Source organism: Astatotilapia calliptera, chromosome 5, assembly GCF_964374335.1.
Source record: "Astatotilapia calliptera chromosome 5, fAstCal68.1, whole genome shotgun sequence".
Taxonomy (NCBI): domain Eukaryota; kingdom Metazoa; phylum Chordata; class Actinopteri; order Cichliformes; family Cichlidae; genus Astatotilapia; species Astatotilapia calliptera.
The window spans coordinates 39234811-39253205 of NC_137426.1; the positions used below are offsets into that span (position 1 = coordinate 39234811).

Consider the following 18395-nt stretch of genomic DNA (forward strand, 5'->3'; position numbering starts at 1 on the left):
GGTAAATTCCAGTGACTAAGTAAAAGCTGATTACAGTTTATTATTATTATTATTAACCTTTATTTAACCAGGAAAAGTCCCATTGAGATTAAAAACCTCTTTTGCAAGGGAGTCCTGGCCAAGAGGTGACAACACGTTGAAATTACAAAGTTACATACATATTATAAATAACAATTACATTTTAAAAACATTTTTCTCTGGCTCTCTCAATCTGGACTTAAAAGCATTTAATGAAATAAGATCTGCTATCTTCCAGTCTTTTTGCATCATGTTCCATGTGAAAGGGGCAGCATAAGTAAAAGCCCTCTTTCCCAGTTCAGTTCTGGCAAATGGAACATTGAGCAATAAAAGATCGCTTGAACGCAGGCTGTAAGAAACAGTACTTCTCCGTGTGAGCAGATCGCAAATGTAGGTGGGCATTTGTCCAAGCAGGGCCTTATAAATAAAGATGCACCAGTGAGCAAACCTCCTGGAGGACAACGAAGGCCATCCCACTCGAGCGTACAGATCACAACAATGGGTCAAGGCCCTACAGTTTGTAATAAACTGTAGGGCAAGTTATCATTGTGATATCAGTTACTTATCTAATTGGGTCAAATTCTTAACTGGGCTTGGCAGGTCTTACTAGAAGGGGGTGGGGGTGGGGGATTATTAGGCACATCAGACTCCCACCACTCTGAGCTCTTATCAGCTGCACTTTGACACCTTCTATTAGTCATTAGGATGATATAAATCTGACCCACTCAAACAAGCTCTCAAATCTGCTTCAGTTCTTCTTGTCAAACGGTAATGAGATCATCATTGTTTTTGTCTGGTTTGGTTGCTTGTAGTGCATTTTATAGTAGCTACATGTAAGCCTAAAATTAAAGATAAATTAGTTATTAGGTTTTTTTATTATGTATGTTTTAATAATTAATTGTTACAAGTGCATCAAAGTTTAATCTAAGTTTTGTCCGTTTGTAAAACGCAGTCTGTAAGATTTTGCTCAAGTGAAGCTTAGCTAGTTAATTAGCGAAAAATGTTTCTGTGACAGCACTTAAAGTCTGATTTTGTTACTTGTGTGCCAGTGAATGAAACTGATTCACTCATTTGGAAGTTCACTTCTACGAAAGGAAACCCGTGGAACCTGAAAGCAACATGGGGAAACTCCTCATAGGTAAATTTCATTAAATATTACATTCATTTATTCATCCATTTATACAATAGTTGTCCTTTGTTTATTTATTCAGAAGTAGAGCATAAGGAGAAGTTAGTAGTTTGAGAGGTACAGGTTAAATATGGTTTGGCTGAAACAAACCACATTTGACTATTTTATGTGCTGAACAGTTCAGAGTATGACCCCTGTTTGTAGTCCCAACATGAGCTGGTGGAAGGTGTCCTAGCTGAGGACTTCATTTTCCTGCTCAGGACAATAACATAAAGACTGAGGAGTGTGACTCGGAGCGCAGTATTCCAACAGTATCCTGTTATTAGACTGGAGGCAGCTGACAAGTATTACAAGATAAGTTTAGTTTGGGTCTGGTCAGCCATAACTGAACAAAATTGTGTGTGGGGGGGGGTTCGGTGGCAGGCCCCCTGGGGTGGATGAGTTTCTCAAGGTGGGAAATTGAGACGCGTATTGGTCTGGCATTGGCAGTGGTTCATGTTTGTTGTGAGGCAGAGACAGATGGGCATGAAAGCGATGGTGTTCATTTTACTGGTCAGGCTACATTCCTATTCTCAACTCTGTCCGTGAGTAAAACTGCCTCAAAGAAAGAGTTAAAAATGTGACATAAATAGACTTCCTCCATTGGGTGTCTGACCTCAACCGTGGAGATAGGGTGTGGACCTTGGAGGCCTTTCGGGAGGGGCTCAGAGTAGAGTCCCTAGTCCCCCACTGTCATGAACTGGCTGTGTGGAGGCAGATGAGGACCCAAACGCAAAACTCACGGAGACAAAAAGCTGAACTCAAAATCACTGCTTTATTGCAGGCTTCACAAAGAAACAGAACTAAACTGGGAATGCTAACTGAGGACCGAGGGAACACAGAAAAGCACAGAGGTTCGGGGAGGAGACGTTGACGACGCGAAACCGAACTGAGGGAGACATGCACATAAATACACAGAGGGTTAACGAGGGAAGTGGGAGCACACAGGAAACAGCTGACACAGATAATCATAACAAGACACGGCAGGAGTAACACACCACTGACGGGAGACTGTCAAAGTAAAACAGGAAGTACACAGAGGTGCAGACAGGAGGAGAGAGAGAGACAGGAGAGCACAGGCATAGCAGGCTGGGGAAACATGGAATAAAACACAAGGAGGGGAGACGAGGGCTCACAGATACACAGGGGAAATCAAATAAGGAACAACTTAACAGAGCAACCCAGGACCCATGGCCTAAATAAAGAACAAAATACAAAAATACATGAAAACTAAGAATGCTGGGCCAACATGGCCCAGGATCATGACACCCACATGAAAATGAGCAAATTGAAGTTATTTAGGCGTCTGATTAGGATGCCTATTTGGTGTCTCCTAGGTGAGGTGTTGCAGGAATCTAGGCTTCAGGACAGACCCTGGGTATGCTGGAGAGATTAAATCTGTCAGCTCCCTTGACAAGCCTCGGTGTTCCCACACAGAGCTGGAGGAAGTGACAGGGAAGGGAGAGGTCCTGGCATCTCAGCTTGTACTGCTACTTAGACTGCTGCAACCTTGACACGATTAGGCAGCAGAAAAATGATGGATGGAGTTTGTGACATGATCTTCTGTATTCTATGTTGTCTCTAAGTTTTATAGTTTCTAGGTAACCTGATTTACTTTTTTCCATCTCTTTCTCAGCTCTGGGCATTCTATTCATTCTACATAATGGTAAGTATTTCATTTCGTTGTTCTCGTGACAATGACAATAAAGTTTCTGATTTGTATTTAGTGATCGAGTCATCTCATCACCATGATGGTTACAGAGAAAACCGAATGTGTCTTCCTTCAGTTTCATCTAGTAAGCTGGTGTGTCATATGACCAACTGGGCCCAGTACAGACCAAGTGCTGGCAAATTCACTCCAGACAACATCGATCCCTTCCTGTGCACCCATGTCATCTACACTCTGGCCACCATTAACAGCTTCAACCAGATCAGCCCCGTTGAGTGGAATGATCCGCAGCTGTACAGCAGCCTCAACAGCCTCAAGAATGTGTGAGTTTGCTCAGTCATAGAGTCAGACTGGGCACCAATGTTAATTTAGACAACTACGACAGTCACAGTAAAGAGAAAGTAGACCCACTTTAAGAGATGGTTGATGTTACAGAAGAGATAGGCTGAGTTGGAGGCAGGTGAGTAATTGCAAATCAAAAGTATGGTTGTTTGGTTGGGTGAGGAGAAATAAGAAACCTCTTCTCTGTAAAACAAAAATGGAAGCATGACTTAGCTCAGCAAAACAGCATCTGAACAAACCACAACTTCTTGATCATTGTTCTCTGAACAGACAAGACCAAAGTGCAAATGTCTGGCCAAAATGCATGGCGCCACGTTTGACAAAAGCATTTTAGCGTATTAGTACAAAGACCAAGCTCAGCCATGCTTGACAGTTGGTATGAGGTAGAGGGGTGATAATCTGGGCTTGTTTTGCAGCCACAGATTCTGGTTACCTGGTCATTGTGTCAACCATGAACTCCACTATGTAGCATTATACAGTCAATTATGAAGCACGAAGGCAAGTCTACAACAGAATGGTTGAATGGTGCTCTATCAGCTTTTCAAAGATTAGACTTCAACCTGATTACAGTTCTGTGCCGGACCTTAACCTGTTGAACCCTGATGCCCCTGGTACTGGGAGCAGAGAGGGAACATTTGCTTTCATGGGCTGTGCCACCAGGTCTGTTGTTTAAATGTAGACATGTATGGTATCCACAGAAACGTTACAATCTCAGGTAAAACCTCACAAACCGTTTCTATGATCACCAATAACTGCTATTCAATACCTAAGAACTTTCCACTTTCATAGATGGTACCATTTGTACCAAATTGCAAAACACTAGATATATATTTAATTAAACCTCTGCAACATTGCTCTGTTTCATTTCAGTAGCATTGATCTTTCTGCAGGTAATGTCCATATTTTGATTCTTTTTGGTGAGACTTAATCAGTTCATTTAAGGTAAATGTACTGATTCTTCTGTGGTCCTTATCTACTCTCCCAGAGCGCTCAAAGTGCTTTTTGGGCATGTCATCTTCAAGCAGGAGCCTCAGAATAGCCCTGGAATTCAAAAGGTTAAGAAAGCTGTGCGTAAACACTCGCAACCTCAATGAATTCATGCAAAGTTGCAAAGAAATAGTGAATAAGAGCCAAAATTAGTCCACAATAATGTGAGAGACTGATGACATCATGCAGTTATTGCTAAATCCTGGAGTGCACCTAGTTTTCACACACCACTTCTGCACTTTGGCTCAGATTTTTTGTGTTTTATATGATGATATGGTGTAATATGTGAAGTGTTGTTGTTAATCTCATGTTGTGTTCATCCAATTTTAACACCTGTTAAGAGAATTTTTTTTATTATGTCCAAATATGTCAAACCTTAGAAGAAACAGAAGTGCATTTTTTTCACCATGACTGTATCTGTGATCTCTAATCCCATCCCAACATTTTTTCATTATTTAGAAATAATTAGGATGAAAGTAAATAACTTATAATAAACAAAGGAGTCTTTCCAGGATCTTAAACTACACATGAGCATGTTTTTGGATGAAGAACATCAAGCAAAGGTCAAACCAGTGACAAATTAGAACCCTCGACCCAGAAACATCAAGCCTCAGTGCCACTTTTTGACAGATTTTCTTTTCATTTGCATCAGTATCAGGTCAGTAGTTTGATTATGGCAAAAGTTAAGTTACAATCCGAGTTAGCTATTAAGTGGTGCTAAGATTTCAAAAGGATGGCAGAGAAAAAGTGTGCAACAAAAAGCTTGGATTACAGTAGGATCTATTTGTAGAAAGCAAGTAATTGAGCTGGACATACTGGCAATATGACAGAATGTGAGCATCAGTGTGTTAAAGCAGCATCTGTATTTATCAGGTATTTAACCACCAAATGGAGCAAAAACAGATTTTCCCATTCAATTTTATCTAAATGGAGCTACCACAATATTTATCATTATCATGGTGTACCATCTAAATGCATCAGAAAACCTCTATAATTATCACCCAGTCCTACTGCAACCAGCCAGGGCTTCCAACCTGCTTCTGCCCTTTTCGGTGGATTGTTCAGGATTCTGTTATGTGCAGAATCCTTTTTCAGATCTCATTAAAATGTTGAGCAAAAAATAAAATAAAATTATAGCTAAGAATATTATATATATATAACTGTATGACATAAGCCATTTTTAATTCTCCAGGCAACCCATGGCTGTGAAATACACAGTCATCGGGAGTATAAATGGGGGTAAAGTGTTCTTGAATTATTTAAGGTCCTGTCTTTTCTCTGCCTCTCTATTACCAGCAACCCTGCTTTGAAGACTCTGCTGACTGTTGGAGGAACGGTCAATGGAGTCAGCCCGTGAGTTCCATCTACACCAGTTCTCATATTTTCGTATCTATTTCAAAAACCTTCCTTTATTACGGTTCTTTTTCCCTGCATTGCACCAGATTCATTGCTATGGTTGCCAGACCTGAGAGTCGTGCAGCCTTCATCAGTTCTGTTATCAGTTTCCTTCACACCCATAATTTTGATGGGCTAAACCTGGACTGGGAATATCCTGGACACAATGGCAGCCCAGTGGGGGACAAAGAGAAATTTACTCTACTGGTCACGGTAAACACAGCTCACATTGTCCTTAAATTTTCAATACAATACTAATGTATTATAATGGTGTATTATTTTTGTATTGTAATGTTTATCCTTCTTAAATGTTATTATATGTTATCTGTCATTAACTAGTGCATTGCAATTTTGTTACCAGAAAAGTCAGCCAATCCTGTTAAAATAGAGTCTATATACCTTTATGTAGGGCCCATATAGTAAACCTCACAAAGACATTAAATAAAATGTGGCCCAGGCCATACTGCATGTTTGTTTCTTTTAATGCAGTAGACTAGCACAGTGCGGACACATTAAAATCTATCAATACATGATCATATTACAGTATTTGGTCTGTTTGTGCTACTGATATACCTAATGGCATTAGATACGGTTTCTTGATTCAACTCCTCTGTTGTTAATGATGCCAGGGTGTGACCGATGAAACTAACTGGATCTAAGTTGCTTTAGTTTGGTGTGTCTATAGGAGCTGGCCAAAGCCTTTGAGGATGATGCAAAAGACAGCGGGAGGAGTCAGCTGCTGCTGTCGGCCAGTGTTGCTGGAATCCGTCAGACCATTGACAGAGCATACGAAGTTAACAAGATTGCACCGTAAGTTTAAGCATGTATGCGCATTTTCAACAAAGTAACACCAATCCATAAAGTAGGTGTCGTGTACTGAAATAGATATATCACTATTACTCATTTCAAATGACACAAAACCCCATTTTACATTTACTGTTCAATAAAAACCCAACAGACACTTTGACTTCATCAACATCATGACCTATGACTTCCACGGACACTGGGAGGCAGTAACTGGACACAACAGCCCTCTTTACAGTAGCTCTGCGGACCCTGGTTCACAAATTCATTACAATATAGTAAGAAACACACCAACACATCTACATCTTTCACTGTGTTCATGTGGATGAATAATAATGAATACTGATTTCATAATAACTGTAAAAAAAAAAAACATTTTTAAATGTGAAATTAAAAAAGGATTTTTCATACTGATGAGAAAAAACTGGAAACACTAAGTACAGTACTGCTGCACTTAGTGACCAGTACCAACATTTTGTAGTACTAGTGCTAGACAGTCTCACAGAAACACAAAGTAGCACAGTAATACACAACTGAATGGCAACATGTTTTTTTTTCACATTTGTCACACTTAACTGTTTCGGATTATGAGAACAAATGTTATAATTATACAAAGATAATCAGAGTAAATACAAGACATAGTTTTAAAATGATGATTTCATTCATTCAGAGAAAAAAGCTATCGAAACCTACCTGAAAAAAGTAACTGCTCTCTAAACCTAACACCTGATTGTGCAGCCAAAACTGCACTCCAGCATTTGCAGTAACTAGAAATGACTCTTTCACCTGGAGGCCCAGGTCAGCCTACTCTTTAAAGAATTGTTGTAATTCAGCCACATTTGTGGGTCATTTGGATTTAAGGCCTGACTTTGATTAGGCCACTAAAAACCTTTTGTTTGTTTGTTTGTTTTTTTCGTTTGCTTTCAGATAGATATGATTTGAATTACTGCGTCACAGTTCCTTTAATGGTATGTTCTAATCTCTTAGTAAAATATTGTGGTCGGTGCTACCGATTGCTGCACTGAAGTCCAACTAGAACTAAACTAGATTCGATTAATGATTAAGGAAAGAGGAATTCTGTAGCAAGCTGGATGAAGTGGTAGAGTATGCCCCCTCGGGGGAGAAAGTGGCGATTGGAGCAGACTTCAGTTGAAATGTAGGTGAAGGGGACAAGGTGATGAGTAGGTGTTGGGTAGGTATGATGTTAAGGAGAGAAATGTAGAAGGACAGATGGCAGTCAGTCTTGCAAAAAGGATGTAAATGGCTGTAGGGAACATGTATAACAAGAAGAGGGAGGAACATAAGGTGGCATATGAGTGGAGGAAGGTGTATAAAGGTGGACTGCATCTTATACAGAAGTTACAGAAAGAGATAGGACACTGCAAAGTGGTGTCCTATCTGCCTTAGCCAGGCAGAACTAGATAGCGTTGTATAAGATGACTTTGAGATGAAGAGGAAACAGGTGAAGGTAGTGCCAATGATTAAATTGTGGAAGTTGAAGAACAGAGTTCATAGAAGAGTGGTAAGGAAGAGACTGGGGACGTACAGATGCAGTGCTTGTGGAAACTGCTATGAAAGTGTTTCGTGGACAGAATCAAGAAAAAAAATATATATATATATAAAATATATGTATGTCTTACAGCTTCTCTGTCTAACTGATCTCTAAAGGAGATTCAGAGAAACAGGTAAAGCTGGTAAAGAAGTAATAAATTCTGAAGAATTTGGTACAGATTTACAGTTGAAATGAAGTTTCCTTTCTTTTTTTGTAGAACTCCTCTGTATTCTATTGGATATCCCTGGGAGCACCATCTGGAAAGCTGCTGCTAGGTTTCCCTACTTATGGAAGAACCTACCGTCTTAGCAGTGGGGCAAATGGCCTGGGAGCACCAGCTAATGGCCCTGCAGACCCTGGACCCTACACTCAAACTGCTGGATTCTGGGCCTTCTATGAGGTACAAAAGGTTCTTAAAAAGCTCTGATTGGTATATGCTAAAAGTCATCTATTCCTCAAAATATCTATTATTACCCTTGACTAACATCTGTGGGCAATTATATACAGCTATAGAGTATCACTATCACAAATTCACTGTTATCTGATGTAGGTCTATGTGTCCCTCTTATCAGATCTGTGACTTCATTAATACTGCTAGTGTTGGGTGGATCTCTGAACAAGAGGTTCCATATGCCACCTATGGGAGTTCCTGGTTGGGCTATGATGACAAGCGCAGCTATTCTTCCAAGGTAAAGAATTTCTGTGCAAAAACAGGAAGAGCTATGCTTTTTATTCATTTTTGTTGTGCTCTATTGAATTGTACCTGTAATTATTCTAAGAGTTCTTGCTTCCTTATATTGCTGTCCTGTAGGTTCAATGGATGACTGCCAACAACCTGGGAGGCGCCCATGTGTGGACTCTGGATATGGATGACTTCAGTGGATACTTCTGCTCAGCTGGCACATATCCTCTTATCAACCACCTCAGAATGTTGATGGGTAATTACTGTAAATTAGCTTCACTAACTTAGATTTGATTTTAAAAAATCTCTTGCTGTGTGCAACTTATATTTTTTCATGTCTCATTGTGCAGGCTTTACGCCAAAGCCCACCACCACTCCACGCCCTACCACCACTAGGGACCCAAGTGCTGACTTCTGCCGTGGCCGTCCTGATGGGTTATATGAAAACCCAGCTGACAAAACCACCTTCTTCCAGTGCTTCCAGGGAAACACCTACCTGCACCGCTGCCAGCCTGGCCTCATCTACTGGGACTCCTGCAAGTGCTGCAACTGGCCCTGAGCCACAGAAACATAAACTACAGAGCACAACATAATAAATGTTTAAGGCAATCGGTAATGTTTCAGTAAGATCTTTTCACAGCTCATGCTAAAACATCCTGGGTTTTAGCAGGAACAGAATATACGGTGGCGTGAGAAATTGTTCACTTCTTGATTTCTATTTGTTTTTTTGTATGTTTGTCACACTCAAATGTCTCAGATCGCTGAACAAATGTTCAAAATGTTCAACATTTTTAGGGTTGTTTATTATTATTAGGGGGAAAATACAAACGTACATGACCCTGTTTGAAAAAGTGATGCACCCCCCCTCGATTGCAGTTGCTGCTGCTAAAAGGGTGGCCCAGTCAGTTATTAGGTTTAGGCAGCAATCAGTTTTTGTTGTTCACTTGGTTGGCTGTTGTAAAGGGGTTTCACTTGACCATGGAAATGATTCTGTGATCATCCACCTCTGTTATCTTCTGTGGAGGTCCAGGTCTTTTTGTGTTGCGCTTTCCTTCTTTCTCAGGATGTAACATTTTTCCAGGATGTATCATCAAGCTGTTTTTGCCACTTCTAATATTGTAGCAATTTGTCAGATGTATTTTTTTTTTGTTTTAAGGATGGCTTGTTTCAGCTACATGTAGAGCTTCTTTTGTCTGTTTACAGAAAACCTTCCAAATGCAGACACCGCACCTTATATCAACTCCAGGACTTTATCTTCTTAACTAACTGATAAAGGCTATTTCATGGGCAGGTTTGGGCAATTCCTTCATTATGTCATTGAGTCAACTGTCCATTTACTTTTGGTATCAGACAAGCCCCAGATGCAGGCGATATAAAGATGCCTCTGTGAGAAATCAGTGCATAACAGCAGGCTGCAAGTTGCTAGCAGGCAGAGCATACATGCAACACCATAACGAAGTAGCTGCATAGTATACAGGAACATCCATGCCGAGTATGACATTGCCACTCCCAAAGTCAAAAAATGAGAGACAACCCCCAGGGTGCTTGACTTACGTATAAAGATAGACAATGGCTAACCAACTGAACATATTAGCGGTCGACAAGCAAAAGAAGATGGCTGTAGTGGTAGATGTAGCTAAGTCAAGTAATATCGCTATCAGGAAGGAGGAGCATGAGAAGCTTGAAAAATACCAAGTGCCTGGACGAAGGAGAGGACTGGCTATCCTTCTGTCAGGCAAACTACACTTTGAAAAACTATTTGAGATAAGTGATAAGGAGGGGCGATTTATTTTAGTAAGGGAAAATATTGAGGGGAATCCAGTCACGTTGCTAAATATATATAAGCAGTGTTGGGAAGGTTACTTTTAAAATGTATTCCATTACAGAATACAGAATACATGCCCCAAAATGTATTCTGTAACGTATTCCGTTACGTTACTCAATGACAGTAACGTATTCTGAATACTTTGGATTGCTTAATATATTATCATGCTTTTTACAACAACGTGAATGTACTATTGCTGTGTGATTTATTACTATTACTGAAGGTCCGCGACTCCGAACTGTAGTAAAGGGACCTCTGACTAATACGGCGGGGTCCCTGTCGGCTCGTAGCCGAAAAATAGCTTTACTTTGTTGTGTGGGTCAACTTTTCTTGCGAGAGACAGAGAGAGGCGTTGAAAGGCTGCTCCAACGAAACTTATTGTTTTCGGAGGAAAACACGAACACAGTGTACAGTCGAGTCTTAATAGCTTACTTACAACTGGGCTCGTCAGGCTCTCTTCTTGGCTGAAGTGGTTATTATTATATTTACATGCTTCCAGCTCCCGTTTTTCCTCGATGACAACTCGTACCTTTCCACTCCCCTTTTTCTCCCTCCTCGTGCTCACAGACCCATAACGTGTATGGCAGTCCATTCTCCCTGCAACACGGTTTACACTAAACATGATGCTACATTCTTTAGAGCTACAGGTGGCTGTAGCTCAGGTGGCAGAGCAGGTCAGCCACTAATCAGAAGGTCGGTGGTTTGATCCCAGGCTGCACCCTGGCTGCATGCCAAATATCCTTGGGCAAGATACTAACCCCGTGTTTGCCTACTGGTGGTGGTCAGAGGGCCCGGTGGCGCCTGTGTCCGGCAGCCTCGCCTCTGTCAGTGCGCCCCAGGGCAGCTGTGGCTACAATGTAGCTTGCTATCGCCAGTGTGTGAATGTGTGTGTGAATGGGTGGATGACTGAATGTAGTGTAAAGCGCTTTGGGGTCCTATGGACTAGAAAAGCTGTTTGTAGCATTTGTAGCAGAAAAGCTACAAATGCAGGCCATTTACCATTTACCAGGCCATGCTTGTAGCATTCTGCCTGTTAGCTTAGCACAACAACAACAACGAAAAGGCGCTCTCTCACCCAGGAAACACACAGTCGCAGAGAGAGAGAGAGAAAACGTCGCCCTGTAACCATGGCAACCGTAACGCTGCCGCCTGGAACAACAGACCGTAGCTGTCAAACAAAACCCAAACAGTCCTGACCCGCGACAAAATGAAACAGGAAAGTACCGCAGTGTAATCCATTTATTTCAACAAAGTAACTGTATTCTGAATACCACCTTTTTAAACGGTAACTATAACGGAATACAGTTACTCATATTTTGTATTTTAAATACGTAACGGCGGTACATGTATTCCGTTACTCCCCAACACTGTATATAAGCCACCAGGAAGTGACATCAATTTCTTTAAGAACGTCATTGATATGATGCTATCAACGAGACCATAGGTCTTCTAATCTGTGGAGGAGATTTAAATATACATCTACAACCAAAATTAGACATTTGTAATGGAAAAGCACTGAATACAAAGCCATTAATTAAGAATATTAATACGTTATTTGAGGAGGTTGGTCTTGGAGAAACGTACATCCCTATCAAAGGGACTATACTTAATATTCCTCACCCCACTCATTAAACACAAGAATAGATTATTTTATAACACTCAGGAAAGACAAAGATAAAATATACACTTGTGAAATTGGGGCAATGGATTTAAGTGACCACGCACCTGACTGTTGATTTAAACCTGCAACCAAAATCCAACAATTGGAAACTAAATTCGAGCACACTCAGTGATCCTCAGTTTAAAGAACAGATTAAGAAAGAGATCCACCTTTACTTGGAAACTAACAACAATGGTTATTAGTTTCCCCTAGGACCCCTTAAATGCTGTCCTGAGAGGGAAAATCATAGCAATATCCTCTTATAAGAAAAAGATGAGAAATAGGAAATTAGAAAACTTACAAAATAAGTTAAAAGAATTAGAGAAAGTTCTTACCTAGTCTAACACATAATGACCAGACAGTCTTTATTCGAGAGTGCCTAATAGAAGATCATGTACAAATTATTAACCACATTTAAAAAAATAAAATAGAAGCAATGGTAATCAGTATCAATGCAGAAAAAGCATTGGATTCAGTGAACTGGAGCTTTTTTTTGTTTTTTTAAATATAGTCTTGTTTAGATTTGGCTTACATGAAATGATAATTAAGATAATACATTCACTATATGATAACCCCAGGGCTAGGATTAAAATTAATTGCTGTTTATCACACAGTATTATGATGATAAGAGGAATAAGGTAGGGCAGTGCATGTTCACCATTGTTATTTGTGTTATACTTGGAACCATCCATCCGCTTCTCCTTTTCAGGGTCGCGGGGGGCGCTGGAGCCTATCCCAGCTGTCATAGGGCGAGAGGCGGGGGAAAACCCTGGACAGGTCACCAGTCTGTCGCAGGGCCAACACACAGGGACAGACAACCATCCGCACTCACATTCACTCGCACATTCACACCTAGTGGCAATTTGGATTTTCCAATTAACCTATCCCCACAAGTTGCATGTCTTTGGACGGTGGGAGGAAGCTGGAGTACCCGGAGGGAACCCACGCAAACACGGGGAGAACATGCAAACTCCACACAGAAAGACACCGGCCTGATGTTGGAATTGAACTCAGGACCTTCTTGCTGTGTGGCAACAGTGCGAACCACCGTGCCACCGTGCTGGAACCATACTTGGAACCATTTGCTCAATATTTAAGGCTAAACAAAGAAATAAAAGGTATTAATATCCATGAGAAGGTATATACCAGAGGATCTCACAGAATTATTAGAATGAAGTTACTTACCAATACAAAAGAAAAGGAAGATATGGAACTTAATCCCATATCTAAGTTTATTTTATAAGATTTGATTAAAATGAATATACTACCCAAATTATTATATTTACTTCAAACACTGCCAAAAGAAATAAGCCAGAAAAAAATTAATGATGGGGACAAAATTTTGTCCAGATACATAAAAGGCAAGGTAAAAGGCCCTGATTTAGATTTAAAACCTTACAATTGGCTAAATGAAAAGGGGGTGGGGCCTTCCTTCTCTCAAGGACTATTATTGGGCAGCATGGCACACCAATTATATGTTGGTGTAATCACTCATAGGCTGTGTCCCAATTCAGGGTCTGCACGCTTGAAGTACGCACACTACGCGTACTATGTACGGTGCGTACTATAAGTACGAGAAGTGCGGAAGTGAGAGGCTTGTGAAATGGGACGGTATACGCTTCGTCGCGCTGTTCAGGTTGCCTAGCAACCATGATACTAACCGCGAGACACGTTACATATAGCATTGTTTGACAGAAATGAAGGAGAAAAATGTTTTGTTTGTTAAGGTTCACATATTGAGGAAGGAGAGTACAAACAACCAGGTCCAGAAGATCTTGGTCAAACAATTGATTTTAATGAATACACGCATGGGAAGACCAGTCTGTACGCAGGCAGGGATTGATCTTCAACTTAATCAAAGCATAAGCAGATATTTATACCATAAGGGTTTGAATTAATGACGCCCCTTCATACGTCACAGATACATTTCATACATAGGTCACATCAAAACCACAATGACTTTTAACACAGTTTAAAAGAACGTTGTCTTCGTCTTGATGGCAGGTACTTCCTGTCACTGCCGGATGCTCGCTTGTCATCTTGACACCTCAGCAGCAGTTCTGCGACAAACTGCTCTTTTTGCAACCCCAAGCAAAACATGATTAAACTTCCACCTATAAATGATTCTAACTAATGTGTGTGTGTGTATGTGTTGACCTTACATGCTCTCTCAATTCACCCGTTGCACTTCTGACTTTTCACCAGAACAGAGGCTCATCCTCACATGTAATCCTCAAAATAACCTGCACTTAGACTACTTTCAGTTTCAGTTCTGCAAAGCCTGCAACTTCCTGTCAGCCTGCAACTTAGTCTTTCTGAAAGACACACACACTGTTTAAACATCTGAATGCAATATCAATACTGTAAATTATATTATAGTAATGATGATGATTATTTAACAATAGCAGTAAAATAATTTCCCTGCTCCACAGTTGGTCATTCATTTTTGTCATGACATCACTTTGATTAGTTGAGTATCTGAGGCTGAGACCACGGGACTGTAAAACATGATTGTTGGGCTTCATTTCTGTGCTGAACAGTCATTTAAGATTAGTTAGTAAATAACAATTAGCTAATTTTGTTCATGAGACTAAAGTCAACTCAATGTGGTAATGTAAATATAATATGGCCAATATAGTATTGTCAGATTATTATGATATATATATATACACACACATATATATATATACATACACACACACACACACATATATATATATATGTGTGTGTGTGTGTGTGTATGTATATATATATATGTGTGTGTATATATACATGTATACACTCAACAAAAATATAAACGCAACACCTTTGTTACTGCTCCCATTCCCCATGGGATGGACGTAGAGACCTAAAATTCATTCCAGATACACAATATAACCATCCCTCCCAAACAGTGGTCACAAATCAGTCCAAATGTGTGGTAGTGGGCACATCTGCTATATTGAGATAATCCATCCCACCTCACAGGTGTGCCACATCAGGATGCTGATCTGACATCATGAGTAGTGCACAGGTGTACCTCAGACTGCCCACAACAAAAGGCCACCCTGGAATGTGCAGTTTTGTCTCACAGCAAAATGCCACAGATGCCACAAGCAATGAGGGAGCGTGCAATTGGCATGCTGACAGCAGGAATGTCAACCAGATCTGTCGCCCATGCATTGAATGTTCATTTCTCAACCATAAGCCGTCTCCACAGGCGTTTCAGAGAATATGGCAGCACATCCAACCGGCCTCACAACCGCAGACCTCGTGTAACCACACCAGCCCAGGACCTCCACATCCAGCAGGTTCACCTCCAAGATCGTCTGAGACCAGCCACCCAGACAGCTGCTGGAACAATTGGTTTGCACAACCAAACAATTTCTGCAAAAACTGTCAGAAACCGTCTCAGGGACGCTCAACTGCATGCCCGTCATCCTCATCGGGGTCTTGACCTGACTCCAGCTCGTCGCCGTAACAGACTTGTGTGGGCAAATGCTCACATTCGATGGCGTCTGGCACGTTGGAGAGGTGTGCGCTTCACGGATGAATCATGGTTCACATTGTTCAGGGCCCAGTTCTTGCATGGCCAGCATACTCACCGGACATGTCACCCATTGAGCATGTTCGGGATGTGCTTGACCGGCGTATACGACAGCGTGTACCAGTTCCCACGAATATCCAACAACCTCGCACAGCCATTGAAGTGGAGTGGACCAACATTCCACAGGCCACAATTGACAATCTGATAGACTCCATGCGACGATGTGTTGCACTGCATGAGGCAAATGGTGGTCACACCAGATACTGACCGGTTCTGGGTCCCCAGACCCCCAATAGCGCAAAAAACTGCACATTCCAGGGTGGCCTTTTGTTGTGGGCAGTCTGAGGTACACCTGTGCACTACTCATGATGTCAGATCAGCATCCTGATGTGGCACACCTGTGAGGTGGGATGGATTATCTCAATATGGCAGATGTGCCCACTACCACACATTTGGACTGATTTGTGACCACTGTTTGGGAGGGATGGTTATATTGTGTATCTGGAATGAATTTTAGGTCTCTACGTCCATCCCATGGGGAATGGGAGCAGTAACAAAGGTGTTGCGTTTATATTTTTGTTGAGTGTATATATATATATTAGGGGTGCAACGATATTCGTATCGATATTGAACCGTTCGATACAGTGCTTTCGGTTCGGTACGCATATGTATCGAACAATACAATTTTTTTCAAATTTTTTTTTTCAATTTTTTTTTTTTTTTGTGTCCCGTTTGGATCTATAGCCATCAGAATTGTTGTCTTGAGGCCAAGAAAGATGCCAAGAGGATTTATTTTAAGTGGATCATCATATTGGTCCATTTGATTGACCTTTATTATAATTATGAATTTATTTTATTTTCAGTTGCAAACGGGACAGACATGACTGTGGGATAGGACAGGGGGAAAGAATGAAAGAAAACCAAAGGGGAGAAAAAAAAAGAACAATACAAAATTTGTAATTTATTTTATCAACTTTCCTTCTGACGATGCTGTCTGTGTTGAGCGCTCAGTGAATCTGCATTTGACTACTCCGCCTAGGCTCGAGAGTGCAGCCTAGGCAGAGTAGTCGAACGCAGATTCACTGAGCACTCAACACAGACAGGATGGTCAGAAGGAAGAGCACAGGGCAAGCTAGCGAGACAGAAGTGGACCTCCCCACCCTCATTCGGATCTGGCGTTTGGAATTATTTTGGTTTTCATGTGACGTATGACCCTGAAGGTAAGCGAGTCATGGACTAAAGTAAAACAGTATGTTGGATGTGCCATGCAATGCTCAATTACATGGGTGGGAGCTAGTGTGTTAGCGCAGTTAGCTCATTAACGTGTTGGCCGTCTAGCCCCTCTGTATAGGGTAGCTCGTTAACGGAGATTTGCCGTGTTGTGGCGTTAAGGTTATTTCAACAAGATTAACCTGAAAGCACTAGTGGGAACACAACGAATATGACTGCACATTTACACCGACATCATCCTAGTGCAAAGACAAAAACAACAAGCATGCTACAAACTTTAGCCGAGTCATTTAGACAGCTGTTAGCACAGGATTCTCCTTATGGAGACCTGATATGTTTAATATGCTGCTGAGAATATAGCCCAGAAGAAGCGGATAGTATAGCTTTTATTTTGGAAAGAGACATTTCTCTGTAATAAACTCTCTTTTCCAAAGATGAGTGATTCCTCAATCAGATACAGGGCTTGCAATATCGCTAGCCCGACGTCCTGGAGCTAGCGATTTTTTCAGTCGGGCTACCAAAATCTATCTCTGCCCTGCCCGTCGGGCTATTGTAGGAAGGAAAAATATATGTCAATGCTTTTGCATTCTTTCAGAAATGTAGCTGGGTAATTATGTCATTGGCATCGGTGAGCCACTGTCAATATGTGACATATTGAAATCGCGTTTGAATTTGCGCTTGTTTTTTTGCTTTCACTTTGCAATCGTGCGAACTGTGTATAGAGAGCGACAGCACTGATCTGTGAGTGATGATAATTTGTGCACCAATTCCTCTGACATCGTCTTATTAATCGTTAGCTTACTATGCAAACATGACAAGTGAAATCTCCCGCAGCTTAAACATGTGAGAGGTTGATCGCGCAGAGAATCGCTGAGCTTATGTGAGTGAGTGTGTAAAAGCATTTCAGTTCTGCTGAGCCAAATAAGACAGGTCAGGGTGAAGAAGTGACAGCCAAAGAAAAGCTTACCACAAAACGGAGAAGTTATGACAAATCAGACTATAAGGCAAAAAGAAAGTGCAGCTTTATGGTTTCATGGACAAAAGAATTTCTGTGGCTGCAATATGACGAGCTAACAAGCTGATCTACAATACGGCGTCAGTGATCAGAGAGATGCTTGGCTACAAGTTGAACAGCCACAAGGGGCAGTACCCTCCATGGAGAAGGAGGCTAGGGAGGTTAGCCAACTAACAGAGTTGCAGAAAGGTGCGACAAATAAGGTGCCTAAGAAATACAGCAAGCTGTCCATACCTGAGGCCTTGGAAACTGCCAAGCAAAGACTCACAGCCTTGGCCAGCCGCTTGAGGAGGTACACCAGAGAGATAGAAGGCAGGAGAATAAACCAGCTGTTCTCCACAGAACCAGCAAAGGTGTACTCTCAGTGGCAAGAGAACAGCACCACCAAGGCTGGAGACGGAGCAATACTGGAAGAGCATATGGGAGAAGGATGCAACCCATAACGGCAATGCTCAGTGGCTAGTGGATCTGAGGGCAGACCACAGCGACCTCCCTGAACAGGGTCCAGTAACCATCACAGTG

The 18395-nt window shown here is 41.4% G+C and overlaps 1 protein-coding gene across 1 annotated transcript; it reads left to right on the forward strand.

The window, feature by feature from the left end:
- The first annotated feature begins 471 nt into the window (after window positions 1-471).
- On the forward strand, window positions 472-9907 carry LOC113023100 (acidic mammalian chitinase-like). The gene is made up of 12 exons (XM_026169197.2): window positions 472-786; window positions 1068-1156; window positions 2823-2852; window positions 2974-3178; window positions 5481-5537; window positions 5627-5792; window positions 6265-6389; window positions 6538-6661; window positions 8153-8335; window positions 8508-8624; window positions 8747-8873; window positions 8968-9907. Exons 2-12 carry the CDS (start codon window positions 1138-1140, stop codon window positions 9174-9176), a joined length of 1362 nt encoding a protein of 453 aa, XP_026024982.1. The 5' UTR covers window positions 472-786; window positions 1068-1137; the 3' UTR covers window positions 9177-9907.
- The last annotated feature ends 8488 nt before the right edge of the window (window positions 9908-18395 follow it).